Raw genomic sequence first — 20,054 nt, forward strand, 5'->3', positions numbered from 1 at the left:
GGCTCCATGGGTGCAATGTCCAAGTGAAGGAGCTCAGTCTGCGGCCTTTTAGCTTGGAATCGATCAGTGACATTGCCTTTTTCTGTTAGTTCTTTGTCACAGGAGAAAATGAGTAGATGCAGGCCCTGTCCCAGAGTCTGTCTGTACCAGAACATGTAATTGTGCCCAGAGGTTTGTTCACATGTGAGCTAGGCTTGGTGTCCCTTCTATGACATCAGACTCTGGTTTGGTTGATCCGAGCACCTGAGCATCTTGTGAGAAAAAGAGATAAAACACACGTTACAGAGACACACGGCTCTGTGAGAAATGTCCAGAGTTATGTCCTGTAAACACAGGGATGGAGATTCATGTCTCAGCCAATGACTTACTTGCTACCATGAAACAAATGTCCATGTACCAAAGTATGTGCATCCCCATCTCTGTCTCACTGAGCAGGGACATTCCCTTGCATTGGGTTTTACACAGCTCTGGAGACAATAGACTGGATCCATTTGTGATTTGTCTCCAGGTTCCTACACTCACAGATGCAGCAGCTGTGCCAGAGGGACCTGTGCACCTTCCTCCCTGCCCTTGCGAGCAGTGATTTGGTTTCCCTGCAAAGAGACAGATCACCTGCAAGTCAGTGGGTCTATGTGACATAAATACAGGGGTGACTTCACAGTGACAGGCCTAAATGATCATCTGAGCAGAGAGCACAAGAACTGAATTGCGCACAATGGCTCTGGTTCCCCCGCTTCAGGGGCTTCTTAAACAAAGTCCATACCCCAAGTCCTAAGGTAATTTAAAACATTCCCCTCCTGGGGTCCAATTTATTCAGTCCTCTGGGTACACACTGGCCCTTCAGGCCCCAACCCCTGTTCAGTGTCTCTGTGCTTGGTAGGGAGTCCCCAGCACTGGGAGATCACCAAGTCAATCACCACTCCCAGCCTGACTGGACCTCAGACTTCTCCAAACTGCCTAGGTTTCAGGGTCTTCCTCCTGCCACAGCAGGCTACTGCCAGCCCTCCTAGCTGGGGCAACTGCCGTGATCTCACCGTCTTCCCTGAAGGAGCCTTTCCTCAGTCTCTGCCACAGCTTCCGGAGCACATCCAGTGCCCTGCAGTGTCCTGCCACTCTTTACAGAGAAGTCACCCGATCTCCCAGGTGTGGATCATTCAGTAGCCAGTGATGGCTAGCTCCAGGCTCTCTACCCCTTTTGGGTCAAGCAACCCAGTTACATTGTTCTTGGCATTATTTATTTCCTGGAATCTATTCAAGTTCTTCCACTGGTGTTTCTCTGTGGAGGAGCTACCAGTGGATGCTATGCAGGGTGGGCACATACTGGGGCAAAGATCCTTGGGGGCAGAGAGGTTGAGAATGGTTTACAGAACCTTTCACCTCTAGCTCACAGTTCCTACCTGTACCCACATAAATCATGATTCAAGTTATTACAGTCTGTCAGACTGTGTGAAACCATTTGATGGCTCTCAGCCTCGTTCCAGCTGGGACAGGTGTCAGTTAAACAAAGTCCCACAGACTGAATTTACTCCTACTGTCACTGCTAATGAACACTTATCAGATTTCATCTCCAAGCACTTTCCAAAGGCAGGTGAGCATCATTTGTTCTGTTTTACAAGGAGAATCGGAGGCACGGGGAGGGTAAGTGACCTGCTCAAGGTCATGGGGCAAGTCAGTGGTAGATGTGGGAGCAAAGCCCCGGTGTCTGGAGTCCCTGTCCATTGGACTGACTCCCTGGCAAATGACACTCTCCCTTGCAGCTGTGGTGCCCTCAGAGCAGCGACCAAGCAGCACGTTCATGTGGGGGTATGTGTGTGGGGAAAGGAAGCGTGCACTGCTCTGCCTCTGGCTAAATAAAGGGCTTGGCTTCCAGAGCTGGAGGCTAGGTACCCCTCATGGTTCTTAAGTGTTAAATGACATCTCTGTCCCCTGTCACACCATTTCTGTGTGTGGCTGGGCCTGAGGTGTGTCGGTTGCGAGGGATGAGCAGCACTGGCGGGTTATTGAACAGCTGTGAGGTATGAAGCTCTCACTGTGCTTTACTAACTGCACAGAAATACACTGCAGTGTCTTCAACCATCCCGGGGTTGATTGTCAGGGAGGTGTTCACAATATCTGGCCGTGCCACACTGTATCTGTTTTTGAACTCTTTTTCCATGTCTGATGAATCCGCACCTATGGAGGTGGCTACTAACTGCAGCTGCCTTTCTGTAGCCTTCTGCTGATACCACAGGACAGTGATGTAAGAGCTGTCATTATGTTTACATGGGATTCTTGCCTTGCTCCCATTCTGGATGGCTATAAACTTCTCCTTCTGTGTCACTGTCACCCCACTGCAAAGACCTGCAAAGGAGAGTGAAGGGGACAGGGTGAATGAGGGCCATGGAGGGTGGAACACGCCTCACCTGGTCTCTATGCATTTCAGGATCTAGTTCCAAAACTCCTCCTTTGATTTTCAGCGCCTCCATGGAGAGTGAGGTTTAATTACCTCACTGACTTTATATTTGTATTGCTCTCTCCTCACTTCTATCAATGGCCTGACCTCAGTCTCTTCCCACAACCTTACCAAAGTCAGTACATAAGCCCACTCCTGCCCAGTTCCTGCCATCTGGAAGCAGCTCCTCCGTATTCCTCCCTGCTTCTGCCATTCATCTAGCAAAGGTTTCCTCCCTTTGTCCCTTCACACGTTCTTGTCAGTTTGGTACTGGAGCCTTCTCCTATGAAGCTTCCATCATCTGCAGCAAACACCCTCCTCCCCACATTCTGCTTCTCATCTCAGACGCTAAAGTAAAGCTGTAGCATCCTGGAGTCAAAACATTTATCAAAGACAGTTTCTTACCTGCCAGCAGCTGGAAGCCAAGGAAGAGACCCAATGCCCTCCACATTGCGTCTGCAGCAAAGACAAGCCAGAGTGATCATTTCCATTGAACAAAGTTCTGTGTGCCTTTAGCAGGCGGAGCTCTGTAAAACCACAAAAGGGAGCAGAACTGATGATCATGAGGCAGTGCAAATATGAGAGGTAGTAAAGCAGGGTCCAGATGTGGATTTGAAGTGTGCAACTGCCTCTCATTCCATTATGGATAAAACTCCAAGCCCAGATCTGCACACGTCGGAATTGTGGTGGTTAGACATTCTGATGCAAAATGTGTGACTTCGGCCCCTCTCCCTCTACACAAAGCCTGTTGCTGCTTCACATTGATCAGTGAAAATATTTTTACATTAGGGTTGTGTGATCCTGACAGTGAGCATTCTGGGATATGTCTGTTTCCTGCTCAGTCAGTGTCCTGGCCAAATCTTGATCTCTTTCTGCCTCTCTAGATCCCCCTGGCAGTTCCAAAGGGAAAAGTCACATGACACTGCAGCAGTACTGGCAAAGGACAGCTGCCATATTCCATCCCTGTCTTGGCTATATTTTAGTGGTGGGTGAGAATTTCCTACTGTTAGAATGCAGCATGCTTTAGGATCTCTCAGGAAGATGGGTGACACCAGAGAAATGTTGGTGCTTTAAATAATCTCTGCATCTGCAAACTCTCAGACAAGGACACCCTCCCCTCTGACTCTCCCCATCTCTCCTGTGTTCAGATATTCTCCTCCACACTTTATAATTGACTGTATATTACAGGGGTGAAGCTATAGACTCAGTCAGGAAGATTGTTGACTCTTCTTCTGGTTTTGCTCTTGGATGTTTTGTTTTGTTAGCTCTACACTGCCCTCAAGTGGCCAGTGTGGGGAAGGCTAATATTAAACCATTTTGATAGTCTAGCTACTCTGCAAACAGAAAAGGAGGACTTGTGACTCCTTAGAGACTAACAAATTTATTTGACCATAAAGTGAGCTGTAGCTCACGGAAGCTTATGCTCAAATAAATTTGTTAGTCTCAAGGTGCCACAAATACTCCTGTTCTGTTTGCGGATACAGACTAACAATGCTGCTTCTCTGAAATCTAGCTACTCTCTTCTCCTTTCCCAGGAATTCAATGCACTGTAGGCAATGGGGAGTTAGTTAAATTCCAGCAGCAGAGGCAGAGATAGGGTGGACTGTCTGTGAGAGTAGCCAGTGTTTAAAGGAAGATGTTATCTCCCCCATAACTAACCTCTTTGCACAATACTGTACATGGACCAGAGACACAGGTGTGTGGAGGAACAATTATTTGTTAAATATTAATATTATTTCTGTCCTCAGGTCCTGAACAGTTTATGCAGGAGGACTGCTGCCCCTGTTAGTTGTTACTCTCTGTCTAGTACCCAATCTCACGGGTATCTGAGTGCCTAGATTCAGTTCCATAATTAGTGTCAGTGTCAATGCTGCTGTTGTTTATAGTTTTGAAGTGTGATCTCAGGTGCATCTCTCAGCATCTCTCTCACTCAGGGGAGGGCAAGTTTTTGCTTGAGTCACTGATCCACTCACAGCTGTGTGTGCTCACTGGCAGCACAGAAATAGGTAGCTGCATCCCTGGCTGTCATAGAATATCAAGGTTAGAAGGGACCTCAGGAGGTCATCTAGTCCAACCCCCTGCTCAAAAGCAGGACTAATCCCCAATTTTTGGCCCAGATCCCTAAATGACCCCCTCAAGGATTGAACTGACAACCCTGGGTTTAGTAGGCCAATGCTCAAATCACTGAGCTATCCCCCCATTCTCATGTTCTTCACAGTCATGGCAGATAGCCTTTTGTGTTCTCTGCTGACTGGGAACTTGCTCTCATCGAAGTCTTTCTCATAAAAGGGATTTGACGCTGTATAAATAATGGCTATTATCTTCAGACATTCTCTCTGGCGTTGCTGGTACCAAATATGTTTGTGTGGGCATTGTTGTTCTGGTAACAGCTCATGTTCACAGCTTCCCCTGGTTCCTCGATTACTGCTCTTGGCCACTGCAAGATGAAGTCTTCAGTCTCAGCACCTCTGTGAACAAGGGGGCAAGGAGCAGAGATACATTAGCCCGGCACAAAAGGGGCCTCTGTCCAATGCCATCCCTGTCTGTGCCTAGCCATGCTGCTGTATCCCCATTGCAGGATGGGAGTTCTGGCTTCTTACCAGGCATCAGAAGGAGAAGAATTTTCAACATCTCTAGCAACAAATGTGACAGGATTGGTTCTTGTAGCACTTGAATTTTGCTAAGGCAACAGGAAGTGAGAGGAATGCAATACCCCTCCCACTGCTGCCACTTGGCTCTGAAAAGTGTGTCAGGGAAGAAAGAAATGACACTTTGTCTCAGATATTTACCTCTATATTACAGACTTCCCAATCAGCCTTTTAACCCAAGGCCTGAGCATTCATGGTGGTTAAAGATCCCAGAGCATTCTATCTACTGCCGTGTTTGCCTCCAGCAGACCCCTGGACAATTCCAACAGGGTTAAAAGTTTTGGTGTGTTCTCAAAATCACCCCTGCAATTTCATGCTATACAGTATTCAACGTGATTTCCCATCCTATGCCAAAGTCATGTATTGTACTTGCCAGAATGTCAGGCCTGTTCCTCCCCAAGAAGTGAGTGAATGGTACCAGTATTCAGAGCCTGTATGTAACCCTTCTGCCTGTCAGAGTTGGCAGCAACAAGGGCCAGGTTCAGTATCTAGGGGTTCCATTCCAATAACACAATGCAAAATAGGCTCGAGCCCCCATCCGGTGACCTGGGACAAATATATACCACCCCCGCTGGGCGCCTCCAAGAGGCAATACTTCCCCTCTCGCAAGCACATAGTCTGAGTGTAGCAAAAAGCCTTTTAATAACAGAGAGAAACAATGTGGCATTATGTTGGGGAAACACCACAAAGAGGATTCATAACACAACCCATGAGCAAAAAACCCACCCCAAGCAAATTGGAGCATGCCCTTTCCCTTTGGTTCTTGAGCCCAGCAACCCAAATCACCCAAAGTCCCAAAAGTCCAACGACCCAAAAGTCTCTGTCCCTGGTCAGGGCAGCCCCAGAGTTCAAAAGTTTAACTGCAGAGTTTTACCTCCCAACCTGGGTGGAGATTGGGGGGCGGGGGGGGGGGAAGGGAGGTAAGGGGCACCTTACGTGGTCCAAAGCTGATGGCCCCACCTCTCCACGGGACTCCGCTCTGCCAGCCACCCTATGGGCTGCTCTAGGCATCCAACAAACTGCTCTGCTCCACCAGCCGCTCCACTCACCGTCCCGCAAACTGCTCTACCATATATCTTCAGGCTCCCCTACTGCTTAACACAACACTCAGTGATTTCAGCTCTTAGTAAGTTTAGCTCTTTTGTGATTTCAGCTTGTAGTAGGGGAACCTCAGTGCTAGTGCATCATTAGCCCAAAGTGAATTCAGCTCAGCAGCCTGTAACTAGACTCCTAATAGAATCAAAATTAGCTCTGATATTCCACAGTGGAGAGAGGAGGAAGTACAATTAGCATGCAAGGCCCTCACCGGGGGGGCATATCACCAAGTATTAATACCTTTCCCCAACCTCTCTCAAGTCACAGAGTTTTGGAACCCATGTCCCTTGCCTAGCGAGTGCTACTTAGTTGATGGCAAGTCCCTCCATCATAACAAAAGGCCAAGTGCAGTTCCACTGTCCTTAATTCCCATAATCAGGGTAATAACAATTTATTCTTCCTGCCCCAATAACAGAGACACTGGGGATCCCACAGCAGCCAAAGTGACCATTTGGGCAGCTATGGGCTCATGGTGGGTGGGGTGGGTGTGCCTATGCAAATGAGATCAGCCCCTGAAGTTCTTTTCCACAACTTGCCACACCTCACCACCAGATGTCAGGGTGGAGCTCATCCTGAGTCTGCTTACATGTAGAAGATCCTTTGGGATAGGAATTCATATGGGTATGAAAGTGATGCACATTCTGTCTATCTAAGTGTGAATGAGCTGGTCAAATGAAGCAAAAACAATATTCATGAATATTCATTCATCCAGTATTCTGAATGCCTCTTTGGTTTAACCATTTTTGTGCTACTTTTTAGTGATCAGTGAACATTCAGGCAGAAGAGCTTTAGTTTGTATCAGTGTTTTGTGGTGGCTGTGCTGAATAAATGCAGTTACATCCATAGTTGCACGCTTAGGTTTATGCAATAAGCCACTGGTTCTCAAAGCCAGTCGGCCGCTTGTTCAGGGAAAGCCCCTGGCGGGCCAGACCGGTTTGTTTACCTGCTGCATCCACAGGTTCTGCCGATCATCGCTCCCACTGGCCGCGGTTCGCAGCTCCAGGTCAGTGGGGGCTGTGGGAAGGGAGGCCAGTATGTCTCTTGGCTTGCGCCGCTTCCCACATCCCCCATTAGCCTGCAGCAGTGAACTGCGGCCAGTGGGAGCCAAGATTGGCCAAACCTGCAGACGCAAAAGGTAAACAAACCGGTCTGGCCTGCCAGGGGCTTTCCCTGAACAAATGGCCGACTGGCTTTGAGAACCACTGCAATAAGCAGTTTGTGTGTGTTCTATTTAACAATGTTCAGTCATGCTATCTGAATAACCGTTATGAGCCATAATTACAAATACAGGAGGCAGCTCAATTACAGTTCACTAATATGTTTTTTAATTATACACATGTCTGACATACTGTTTGCATGTTGTAGGAGAGAGAGCCATTTCCAGAGAGGTGAAGGAGAACTGTGTTGAGGTCTCATCAAATGTCAATGGAAGCAAAGGGATGTATGTATGCTCTGGTTAAAGATTATGGTTCAGTTTCTGGGAGCTGTCATGTCTAGCACCTTTCCCTGGCACCAAGATTCACCAGTAAAAGAAAAGCTTTTTGTTATTGTGTATTTAACATGACAACTGACGATGAAAAATAATGGAGCATTGTTATTTCCAGAACTTTACAACGGAGAAAACACCCTGATGGCTGTAACATGAGCCACTTATAGTCTAGAAAAGAAAAGGAAACATTTTTTTCCAGCCCATCCTGTGCATTGTTAGACACGTACTAAAATCATAGAAATTAGAGTTGGGGAAAACTCACATCCTGCTAATCCCACCCTAAGACAGAACAGGGTTTTTCCCTACAGTATATTTTCTTGGACTTTATCTACTACTTTTAAATTATAGGGCTTCCACCATCTCCCTGGGATACATTATTCCACAGCCCATTAAGACCTCAATCTGAGGAAATGTTTCCTAATTGTCTAGCCTAAATTATTCCTTTCCATCCAATTTAATCTCATTCCCTCCAAGTTATGGCCCCTTTGTATCCCTCCAAAGTAATTCCTCTTTACCCTAGGTGTTCAGATCTTTCAGATGTGTGTAGCTGGTTTTCATATTCACCCTTGAGATCCTAAATTTTTGAACATTTGAGTCACCTAAGACAAAATGAAATGGGCAGTTAGAGAACACATCAAATTTTCTGCTCAGGGATGCATCTTGCACAGCCCCACAAGCAGCCACTCACCTGGCCCTTGTTAGTGACATCACCTGTTAAACCTAAATTCACCTTCCTCCATCAGTCCTAGTTTCTTCTAGCAGCTGCCTAGCGCTGAACCCATGATTTAGTTCCTGCAAATTATTGCCTGGTGAAATCACAAACTTTCTAGACTGTAGAAAAGAAGTAAATGAATCAGAGAAGACAGAGCCGGGAACAGCCCTTACAGACTATTGAGTAACGCTTTGTCTGGCCCAGTGTTTGATGTCTCAAGTAATGGGGCCCCCACTACATTCCTTGGGGAGACAGTTGCACACTCCAATAGACCACTATGGTTAGCTCTAGACCAAAGATGTAAGGATTAACCCAAACTTCCTATTAGGTCTCAAAAAGGTTTCATTAATTATTTTTCTCACAGCAGTTTTCTCCTATTTCTGCAGTGGCCTCAGAACTTATGTCTTCTGGCTGGGAGCTGGAGTACCGTAACTGGCATGAGAGAAAGTCTGATCTTATTATATTCACCAGTTGATGGGAACCAAGAACGACTGTCCCATTCCCATTCTTCAAGCCAAAGAGGATATTGGATGCCCGTCCCAGAATAAACTGTACCATGTAGAGAACCTCCAACTCTCATGATAGAGAAAGTGCCACATGCCTGTTCCCTCTCACTGTATCCTTTCTACCAGCTCTCCAAGATAGTCAGGGATATGGAGGAGGTTGTGTCAAGGACTCCTGCCCCCTCTCAGCCATGGGAGGAGAAGGAAGCCATGCAGGCCAGTCCTCCTCTCGGGCTTCTGTTTCTCCCCTCACCCTTTGTCTGTCTTGTCTGTTCAGATTTTGAGCTTGTAAAGCAGGGACCAGTCTCTTACTATGGGTTTGTACAAGGCCTGGCACAGTGGGGCTTTGATCTTGAGGCCTTTATGTGTTTCTGTAATAAAAAAATAAGAATAAATGATTTTAGTGCCAAGATCAAACTTGGATGTCAGTGTGAACAATTGTGCTTCTGCGACAGGGAGATTTACCAGGAAATGTTACTGGCCTCCAATCCATAGGTAACATAAACTAGGATTCATAGAGTCACTTGAACCTTACAAAAGTGAAAAACAGTTGCATGCACAAACACAGACACATTCACAAAGAGAGAAAGAGAGCGGAGCCCATCATACCTCAAGATTAATCCCGGGTGGTGGCCCCTAGCATTGTACTCAATAATATTTTATTGGTTTGTAGAAATGCTGGCCTGAAAGTCTAGGAGCGACTAACGCCTAAATATCTTTCAGGTCTTTTTTCAGTTTATTAATTCAAACAGAAAACTCAGAGAATAACACAAAACAAAGCTGTTCCCCTGAACAATACAGGCTACAGTAGGCCTTTTACTTGGCATGCCACTGACAGCTGCAAAATATCCGTTTTTATGGGAAACCAACAATGCCTCTGTGGTTTTGAAGTCAGGTGTGCTTTGGCCTGTCAGCATCTCTCTCTCTTTCTCTCTCTCTCCCATTGTTGTCAGCTCTCTCTCTCATTTATGGGGCAAGTTTCTGAATGAGTTGCTGATCTCCTCACAGCACTATGTGCTCACTGGCAGCACAGAAGTAGTTGGCTGAATCCTGGGTTCTCAGATCCACAATGCTCATGAAAGAAATCTTGGTATTGGGTCTAGTGATTGGAAACTTGGATGCATTATACTCCTTCTCATGAGTGGTACTAGACACATCCACACTTTGGGCTATTAACCTTGGTCTTTCTCCCTGGAGCTGTTTGTACCAGTACATGTAAGTATAGCTGGTTTTATTCTGAACACAGGTTATCTTTATGGTTTCTCCACGTCTCTGGGGTGCTGTTCTTGGGAACTGAGAGATGAGGACTCCCAGCCCAGAGCCTGTGTGAGAGAAGCAAAGACAAAAACCCTAGAAATTAGAGATGTAAAAACCCTTTAAAATCACATTCTAAATGCCTCCCTCTCCCTCAGCCAGTGTAGGATTGCTCCCTATAGCATCATCTCCATGGACTCATCAGACCAGTTTCCAAGTACCAAATCCATGTTTTTTCTTCCTCTTCCCTTAGGAGACTGTTGCACAGCCTAGCACAGCCTCATTGTTAGGAAGGTTTTCGTGGGGTCTAGACAGACATTTCCCGCTTTTACACAGTTTCACCCCATTTACCCTTAGTTACATCACCTTGTCCCACCCAAAACAATTCTTCTTCCTCCTTGACAGACATGTAACCCTCCAAATAGTTGTGTCATAGTACCTAGTTCTCGTCTCACTAGCAGTTTGGCTGAGCTGTACAGATTAAATTCCATTAACCCTTCTTCAATAGGTAGTCCCTAGGTGCTCTCAACACTTTCACTGATATTCTCAGAGCTCTCTCCAGTTTGTTGATGTATCTTCTACATCAGGTTCCCAGAACACTGCAAACATTCTCATTGATCTCCCGGCCTATGTGTGTCTGTAGGGAAGCTGTGCTCCACCTGTGCACCAGGCTTGGGGAAGAATTTCTAGGTTCTTACCAGGCACCAGAAGCAGCAGCAATCTCAACATTTTTGCCAGTGAATTTTATTCTTCTCTCTTGTTTACCTCTTCGTTTTTATGAAGGTGACAGGAAGTGATGAGGAGGCCAGAGGCCCTCCCTCTCCTATGACTTCCCCTGTGAAAACCGGGTAGGGGAGAAATTGGAATGGTGTATAATGTTCTTCTAGATGACATCCAAAACGGTCTTCTGAGCAGTCATGGTCACAAACATTTCTTCAGCACTTTATAGAAGAGATTCAGAGGTATTAACCCTGGCTCCCGAGCAAATCCTAACTCATGTTATTGCATTCTGCCCCCAGGAGTGTAGTAGAAGTCATTCTTTCCTTCCATTCCTGAAAGACTCGGCCTTGTGCTGAGCGTATTGAAATTTTATTGTTGCAGTACCAGGGCTATGGAAATGTTTCTTGTTTTCCACAATTTTCTCCTCAGAATCTGTGGAATATTTTGGAAATCCAGGGATATTTTTAAAACAAATTCAATCAAAACTCAAATGGTAACACCCAGTTATTTAGTAATTTAGTTTTAAATTCATTAGTAGTTTTTTATATATTGATTCATTGTCACTCAGGCTTCTCTTTGAGTACATTTGAACAAAAACTCCCCTCCCACTGAGAGATCTTTCTTTATTTTTCTTGAGATCTTCCTGCCTAGATCTTTCACTTCCTTCTGTTTCCCCATCCCCTCCCTGTAGCAATTATCTTCCTTCACCTCCCTACCTGCAAAGGTGAGAAAATCCAAATCTTATGTGTAACTGCTTTTTGGAGATCGCTAGATGAACAATCTACAGTCAGCTGTGGAGTTCTCAAAGCTGGGAGGCGTTATGGGGATTTCATTGTTTATTAGCATCTGTCTAGCATTGCCTGATATGGATTCTGTAGTTCAGTGGTGCTGAGACTTCCGGCTCAGAGGGAAGAGAACACTATAGGAAGCTCTTTGGAAATAGAGCAGAGCAAGGGCACTATTGGATGTAGCTGGGTGTGTCAGGAGAACTCTTATACATGAGAAGGTTGTTTCAGTGCTGATGGCTAACTATGGGTGTTTGTGCAAATTCTGCTGCAGGCATCAACATCAGCAGGTATTACTGACACCCAGTCTATGTCTACCCAGTCTATCACTTGACCTCTAATGCTTCTCCATGGCATTGCACCCTGAAATATTGTTGTGGTATTGTAAGCAGGGTCTGAATGAGCTCTCCCCTGACAGCTAGTTGGGGATGGGGAGAGACTTCAGGTGCAGACTGTATTTACGTGAACAAACCTACTCTGCTTAGATATCCAGCAGACAGAGTGGTGTTGCTCAAAGTGATCAACTTTGGCTGGTGTTGGGTTACAAACCACTTTAATACTGTGGGGTAGTGAAATGTTGTTATCAATGTTTTTATCTTTATTGTATGAGTAAAGGGGAGCAGAACTGTGCTTAACCTGTCATGAATGAGGGGGTCACCCTCAGCTGAAAGGAACTCACTAAGCCAGGGGCTCAAATGTCAGAGCCCTGTGACAGTAAGAGGGGTGGGGACAAGTATCTCAGCTAGGAGGTGTGGGTTCTCCCTAAGGGTCTCTGATCTGGTTTAACCTGTTCCTCCCTACTGTTCAAAGATTGAGCTAAATAGGTTTTATTCGGAGTCTTTTGTTATTTTAATGCTCAGTAGAGCTGAAATCACTTGTGGTGGGATGGCATTTCCTCCCAGCCTGCTTCAGGTTCCCCAACTAAGAGCTGACAATCACTAAGAGCTAAAAATTACTAAGCGCTGACAATCACTAAGTGTTGGTTAGAATCTTAAGAGACTGACCTGCAGAGGTCACAGCAGAGAGGCAGGTGGCTACTGGGAACAGCCGGAGGAAGCAGACAGCTGGTGGGACGGCCTGCAGATTGGAACGAGCAGCTGGTGGGGCAGCCAGTGGAGTGGGAGAGCGGCTGGCAGGCAGCCAGGTGACGAGGAACAGTGGCTGGCGGGCCAGCCATCCAGAGCAAGTGCTCAGATGGCGGAGCAAGCAAAGTGCATTCTTCCCTGGATGGGAGGTGAACTCACAAAATGCACCCTGAACCCTGGGTTGTACTCCTAACTCACCAAGGACAACCACTGTGCGTAGGGTATGGAGAGGGAGCCAAGGGAGACATGGAAAAAGGAACTGTTGGTTGTAGTACTCAAGAACATTAGGGGAAACTCTGCCCCACACACTCTGGGGTTGGTGTCCTGCTCACAGTTTTATGCTTATGAATCCTGCTCGTGGCATTTTCCCTAATCAATGTCAGGTAACTTCCCTCCTTTCATTAAAAGTTTATTTTCTATACTCAGACTCTGTGCTTGCGAGTGGGGAATTATTGCCTCTCAGAGGCACCCAGGGGTGGTGTCTAATTTTCCCAGGTTACTGGATGGGGCTTGAGCTGGTTCTGTATTGTACTGTTGAAAAGAAACCTCTAGGTATTGGTGAAAAGGAAACCCTAGATATCCTAGTTGCTGACAGCTCCACCTGGAAGAAGGGTTACATTATAAATGCCACTTTGAAACTGAACTAAAATGTTTCTGCAAGACATCAAAATGGGTCAAGGATAGTGCAGAATGGGATCTGGACCTTTTCATCTATAGAACCTGAGTTCTGATCCATTTATTCTTTTAGGGAATTTTACTGCTCTTGAAAGTTGTTGGACTGACAGCATTCAGGGTTAGATTTTTCCAGGTCACAAAATCTAGTCTAATGCTCTTTTGATTATTTTACAAAACAAAAATGAATGAACAAATATGAAGCCAAATATAAAGTCACTTCTCTGATTCAGATCTCAGAGGGAGACTGGAAGGAATTGGTTGGAGAAGCATATTTTCTAAAAGAGGAAAGTTAAAACCAAAGGGAGAAGGCAGAGGCACACGAGAGTCTATAAAGACAATATGAAGAGTTATCAAGGCAGATTGACTTGAAGGAATGTATTGCTTATTCCAGAGTTTTATCAGATAGAGTTTCAGGCAAAAAGGCCTGGATACATAGGCACCTAAATCCTAGATTTAGACACTACTGCAATGCTTGGCTGCTGCCTAACCCTGTAAATGCCTAAAGTTTTGAGAGTAAAAGTTCCCCTGGTGTCTATTTTTCTGCCTCTGGGTGTGCACACTGCCGCCTCACTCAAGGGTCCCATACGTCTTAGCTCCAGAATGATTCACGAACTGAGGTAAGACAGGTATCTATCTGCCTATCTTGTCTGTGGGCCCAATCTGGTAGATGTGGTCTGAGGCTGCCTATCTCCACACAAATGGCTGGAGGAGGACAACCTCCTTCATAACTGTCCAGTGGTTAGGGTACTCACCTGGGATGCGGAGGACACCCTATGTCAAGTCTCCCCTCTGACTGATAGTGAGAAGGGATTTGAACAGGGATCTTTAACCCCCCAAGTGAGTGCCCTAAACACTGGATTACAAATCAATTCTTGCTCTTCCTCTTCTTCTTTTCCTCTCTTTTCCCAGCTAGCTGGGGTCAGGTCACTGGATCAGTCTTTTCCTGGCTTGCTGGTGGAAGGCTCACTCCCTGCCACTACCATACGCAGTCCACCACCATTTTCTTGGCCATCCTCTTGTTCTCTGCCCACGAACTCTAGTCTCAAGTGCCTCCCTCACATGATTTCCTTCATCCATCCTTAGTAGATGTCCATACCATCTCAGCCTCCTTTCTTGCAACTTCTCTCTGACACTCCAGATCTGGGTCTCACTCCTGATGACATCATTCCACGTGTGTCACCCTTCTCACTGCCCTCTGACATCTCATTTAGGTCTTCTCAGGTGTTTCTCTTTGGTTTCCCGTGTCTCTGATCCCCCTCCAGTGGCCATTACCAGGAAGGCTAATAGAAAATATTTCTGATAGCCTGTTTCCTTTCTTCTTCTGCTTTTCTGGGAATCCACTGTAGTTACTAGGGAGTTAGTTAAATGCCAGCAGCACAGGTGAACATGGGGTGGACTATCTGTGACATTGCCCTGTGCCGAGAAGGTGTCGTGTCCCCCACAGTGAACTTGTTTGCACACTAACATGCATACATAGAGTGTATGCATGTATGTATGTATCTATCTATGAATGAGCTGGCCTAATGCAGCCAAAACAGCATTCGTATATATTAATTTACCCACTATTCTGAATAGCTCTTCGGGTTTAACCATTTCTGAAACTTATTTGCTCTCAGAGAACACTCAGTCAGAACACTCAGTCCCTCACTACGGAGGTGGCTACTAACTGCAGCTGCCTTTCTGTAGCCTTCTGTTGATACCACAGGACAGTATAGTAGGAGCTGACATCATGTTCACATAGGATACTTCCCTTGCTCCCATTCTCGATGGCTATAAACTTCTCCTTCTGTGTCACTGTCACCCCACTGCAAAGATCTGCAAAGGAGAGTGGAGGAGACAGGGTGAATGAGGGCTATGGAGGGTGGAACACGCCTCACCAGGTCTCTGTGCATTTCAGGATCCAGTTCCAAAACTCCTCCTTTGATTTTCAATGCCTCCATGGAGAGTGAGGTCTAGTCACCTCACTGACCTTATGTTTGTATTACTCTCTCCTCACTTCTATCAATGGCCTGACCTCAGTCTCTTCCCACAACCTTACCACAGTCAGTACATAAGCCCACTCCTGCCCAGTTCCTGCCATCTGGAAGCAGCTCCTCCGTATTCCTCCCTGCTTCCGCCATTCATCTAGCAAAGGTTTCCTCCCTTTGTCCCTTCACACGTTCTTGTCAGTTTGGTACTGGAGCCTTCTCCTGTGAAGCTTCCATCATCTGCAGCAAACACCCTCCTCCCCACATTCTGCTTCTCATCTCAGACGCTAAAGTAAAGCTGTAGCATCCTGGAGTCAAAACATTTATCAAAGACAGTTTCTTACCTGCCAGCAGCTGGAAGCCAAGGAAGAGACCCAATGCCCTCCACATTGCGTCTGCAGCAAAGACAAGCCAGAGTGATCATTTCCATTGAACAAAGTTCTGGTGCCTTTAGCAGGCGGAGCTCTGTAAAACCACAAAAGGGAGCAGAACTGATGATCATGAGGCAGTGCAAATATGAGAGGTAGTAAAGCAGGGTCCAGATGTGGATTTGAAGTGTGCAACTGCCTCTCATTCCATTATGGATAAAACTCCAAGCCCAGATCTGCACACGTCGGAATTGTGGTGGTTAGACATTCTGATGCAAAATGTGTGACTTCGGCCCCTCTCCCTCTACACAAAGCCTGTTGCTGCTTCACATTGATCAGTGAAAATATTTTTACATTAGGGTTGTGTGATCCTGACAGTGAGCATTCTGGGATATGTCTGTTTCCTGCTCAGTCAGTGTCCTGGCCAAATCTTGATCTCTTTCTGCCTCTCTAGATCCCCCTGGCAGTTCCAAAGGGAAAAGTCACATGACACTGCAGCAGTACTGGCAAAGGACAGCTGCCATATTCCATCCCTGTCTTGGCTACATTTCAGTGGTGGGTGAGAATTTCCTACTGTTAGAATGCAGCATACTTTAGGATCTGTCAGGAAGATGGAAGACACCAGATAAATGTTGGTGCTTTAAATAATCTCTGCATCTGCAAACTCTCAGACAAGGACACCCTCCCCTCTGACTCTCCCCATCTCTCCTGTGTTCAGATATTCTCCTCCACACTTGATAACTGGCTGTATGTTACAGGGGTGAAGCTATAGACTCAGTCAGGAAGATTGTTGACTTCTTTTCTGGTTTTGCTCTTGGATGCTTTGGTTTGTTAGCTCTACACTGCCCTCAAGTGGCCAGAGTGGGGAAGGCTAATATTAGACCATTCTGATAATCTAGCTACTTTCTTCTTCTCCTTTCCCAGGAAGCAACGCACTGTAGGCAATGGGGAGTTAGTTAAATTCCAGCAGCACAGGCAGAGATAGGGTGGACTGTCTGTGAGAGTGGCCACTACTTAAAGGAAGATGTTAACTCCCCCACAACTATTTGCACAATACTGTAAATGGAACAGAGACACAGGTGTGTGGAGGGGCAATTATTTGTTAAATATTAATATTATTTCTGTCCTCAGGTCCTGAACAGTTTATGCAGGAGGACTGATGCCCCTGTTAGTTGTTACTCTCAGTCTAGCACCAATCTCAGGGGTATCTGAGTGCCTAGATGCGGCTCCATAGCTAGTGTCACTGCCAATGCTGCTGTTGTTCATGGTTATGAAGGCCATAAGTCTGTGATCTCAGGTACAGGTTGATTAGTCAGCATCTCTCTCACTCTCTCCACTGCGGCCCCAAGATCGGAGAAGCTCTGTCTCCCCTCCCACCACCATGGACCCAGGCCGCATTCATAGAATCATAGAATATCAGGGTTGGAAGGGACCTCAGGAGGTCATCTAGTCCAACCCCCTGCTCAAAGCAGGACCAATCCCCGACTAAATCATCCCCGCCAGGGCTTTCTCAAGGCTGACCTTAAAAATATCTAAGGAAGGAGATTCCACCACCTCCCTGGGTAATGCATTCTAGTGCTTCACCACCCTCCTAGTGAAATTTTTTTCCTAATATCCAACCTAAACCTCCCCCACTGCAACTTGAGACCATTACTCCTTGTCCTGTCATCAGCTACCACTGAGAACAGTCTAGATCCATCCTCTTTGGAACCCCCTTTCAGGTAGTTGAAAGCAGCTATCAAATCCCCCCTCATTCTTCTCTTCCGCAGACTAAACAAGCCCAGTTCCCTCAGCCTCTCCTCATAAGTCATGTGTTCCAGTCCCCTAATCATTTTTGTTGCCCTCCGCTGGACTCTTTCCAATTTTTTACATCCTTCTTGTAGTGTGGGCCCAAAACTGGACACAGTACTCCAGATAAGGCCTCACCAATGTCAAATAGAGGGGAACGATCACATCCCTCGATCTGCTGGCAATGCCCCCACATATCCATCCCAAAATGCCATTGGCCTTCTTGGCAACAAGGGCACGCTGTTGACTCATATCCAGCTTCTCGTCCATCGTAACCCCTATGTCCTTTTCTGCAGAACTGCAGCCGAGCCATTCGGTCCCTAGTCTGTAGTGATGCATGGGATTCTTCCGTCCTAAGTGCAGGACTCTGCACTTGTCCTTGTTGAAACTTATCAGATTTCTTTTGGCCCAATCCTCTAATTTGTGTAGGTCCCTCTGTATCCTATCCCTACCCTCCAGCGTATCTACCTCTCCTCCTAGTTTAGTGTCATCTGCAAACTTGCTGAGAGTGCAATTCACACCATCCTCCAGATCATTTATGAAGATATTGAACAAAACCGGCCCCAGGACCAACCCTTGGGGCACTCCACTTGATACCGGCTGCCAACTAGACATGGAGCCATTGATCACTACCCATTGAGCCCGACAATCTGGCCAACTTTCTATCCACCTTATAGTCCATTCGTCCAGCCCATACTTGTTTAACTTGCTGGCAAGAATGCTGTAGGAGACCGTGTCAAAAGCTTTGCTAAAGTCAAGGAACAACATGTCCACCACTTTCCCCTCATCCACAGAGCCAGTTATCTCATCATAGAAGGCAATTAGATTAGTCAGGCATGACTTGCCCTTGGTGAATCCATGCTGACTGTTCCTGATCACTTTCCTCTCCTCTAAGTGCTTCAGAATTGATTCCTTGAGGACCTGCTCCATGATTTTTCCGGGGACTGAGGTGAGGCTGACTGGCCTGTAGTTCCCCGGATCCTCCTTCTTCCCTTTTTTAAAGATGGGCACTACATTAGCCTTTCTCCAGTCGTCCGGGACTTCCCCCGATTGCCATGAGTTTTCAAAGATAATGGCCAATGGCTCTGCAATCACATCCGCCAACTCCTTTAGCACTCTCGGATGCAGCGCATCCGGTCCCATAGACTTGTGCTCGTCCAGCTTTTCTAAATAGTCCCGAACCACTTCTTTCTCCACAGAGGGCTGGTCACCTCCTCCCCATTGCTGTGCTGCCCAGTGCAGTAGTCTGGGAGCTGACCTTGTTCGTGAAGACAGAGGCAAAAAAAGCATTGAGTACATTAGCTTTTTCCACATCCCCTGTCACTAGGTTGCTTCCCTCATTCAGTAAGGGGCCCACACTTTCCTTGAATTTCTTCTTGTTGCCAACATACCTGAAGAAACCCTTCTTGTTCCTCTTAACATCTCTTACTAGCTGCAACTCCAGGTGTGATTTGGCCTTCCTGATTTCACTCCTGCATGCCCGAGCAATATTTTTATACTCTTCCCTGGTCATATGTCCAATCTTCCACTTCTTGTAAGTTTCTTTTTTGTGTTTAATATCAGCAAGGATTTCACTGTTAAGCCAAGCTGGTCGCCTGCCATATTTACTATTCTTTCTACACAACGGGATGGTTTTCCCTGTAACCTCAATAAGGATTCTTTAAAATACAGCCAGCTCTCCTGGACTCCTTTCCCCCTCATGTTATTCTCCCAGGGGATCCTGCCCATCAGTTCCCTGAGGGAGTCAAAGTCTGCTTTTCTGAAGTCCAGGGTCTGTATTCTGTTGCTCTCCTTTCTTCCCTGTGTCAGGATCCTGAACTTGACCATCTCATGGTCACTGCCTCCCAGGTTCCCATCCATTTTAGCTTCCCCTACTAATTCTTCCCCGTTTGTGAGCAGCAGGTCAAGAAGAGCTCTGCCCCTAGTTGGTTCCTCCAGCACTTGCACCAGGAAATTGTCCCCTACGCTTTCCAAAAACTTCCTGGATTGTCTGTAGAGCTGTAGAGGAAACAGGCCAACACTAGAACCCAGGAGGTGGCCTCCAGCTGCTGAGGCTGGACCCAGAGTGCAGGGGAAAAGCTGCTCTGTCCTGCTGCTGGGCCCGAAACATGCTGGGGAGCAGGGCTGGGGCACGGAGCTCCTGGGCATAGACCCCGTCAGCCCAGTGGTTAATCTGCCACTGCTTCCTGGGATTGCTGATACCAGACATGTTTGTGCAGGCAGTGTTGTTCTAGTAACAGCTCATGGTCACAGCCTTCCCTGGTTTCTGGATTGCTGCTCTTGGCCACTATGAGATGAGGACTCCAAACCCAGCACCTGTGTGAGCGAGGGGGAAAGGAGCAGAGATACATTAGCCCGGCACCAAAGGGTCCTCTGCCCAACACCACCCCTGTCTGTGCTCAGCCATGCCACAGTACGCCCACTGCAGGTTGGGAGTTCTGGGTTATTCCCAGGCACCAGAAGGAGAATAATTTTCAACATTTCTACCAATAAATGTTACAGGATTGGTTCTTATAGCATTTGGATTTTGCTAA

The 20,054-nt window shown here is 46.6% G+C and overlaps 1 gene segment (V, D, J or C); it reads right to left on the reverse strand.

The window, feature by feature from the left end:
* LOC140898634 (T-cell receptor beta-2 chain C region-like) overlaps positions 1 to 2,904 on the reverse strand; it is a 131,958-nt gene extending 129,054 nt beyond the window's left edge. Inside the window, 2 exon segments of the C gene segment in view lie at positions 2,213 to 2,340; positions 2,837 to 2,904. Coding sequence covers positions 2,213 to 2,340; positions 2,837 to 2,882 — 174 coding nt within the window.
* Between the last annotated feature and the right edge of the window lie 17,150 nt (positions 2,905 to 20,054).

Source organism: Lepidochelys kempii, chromosome 1 (genome assembly GCF_965140265.1).
Source record: "Lepidochelys kempii isolate rLepKem1 chromosome 1, rLepKem1.hap2, whole genome shotgun sequence".
Classification (NCBI taxonomy): domain Eukaryota; kingdom Metazoa; phylum Chordata; order Testudines; family Cheloniidae; genus Lepidochelys; species Lepidochelys kempii.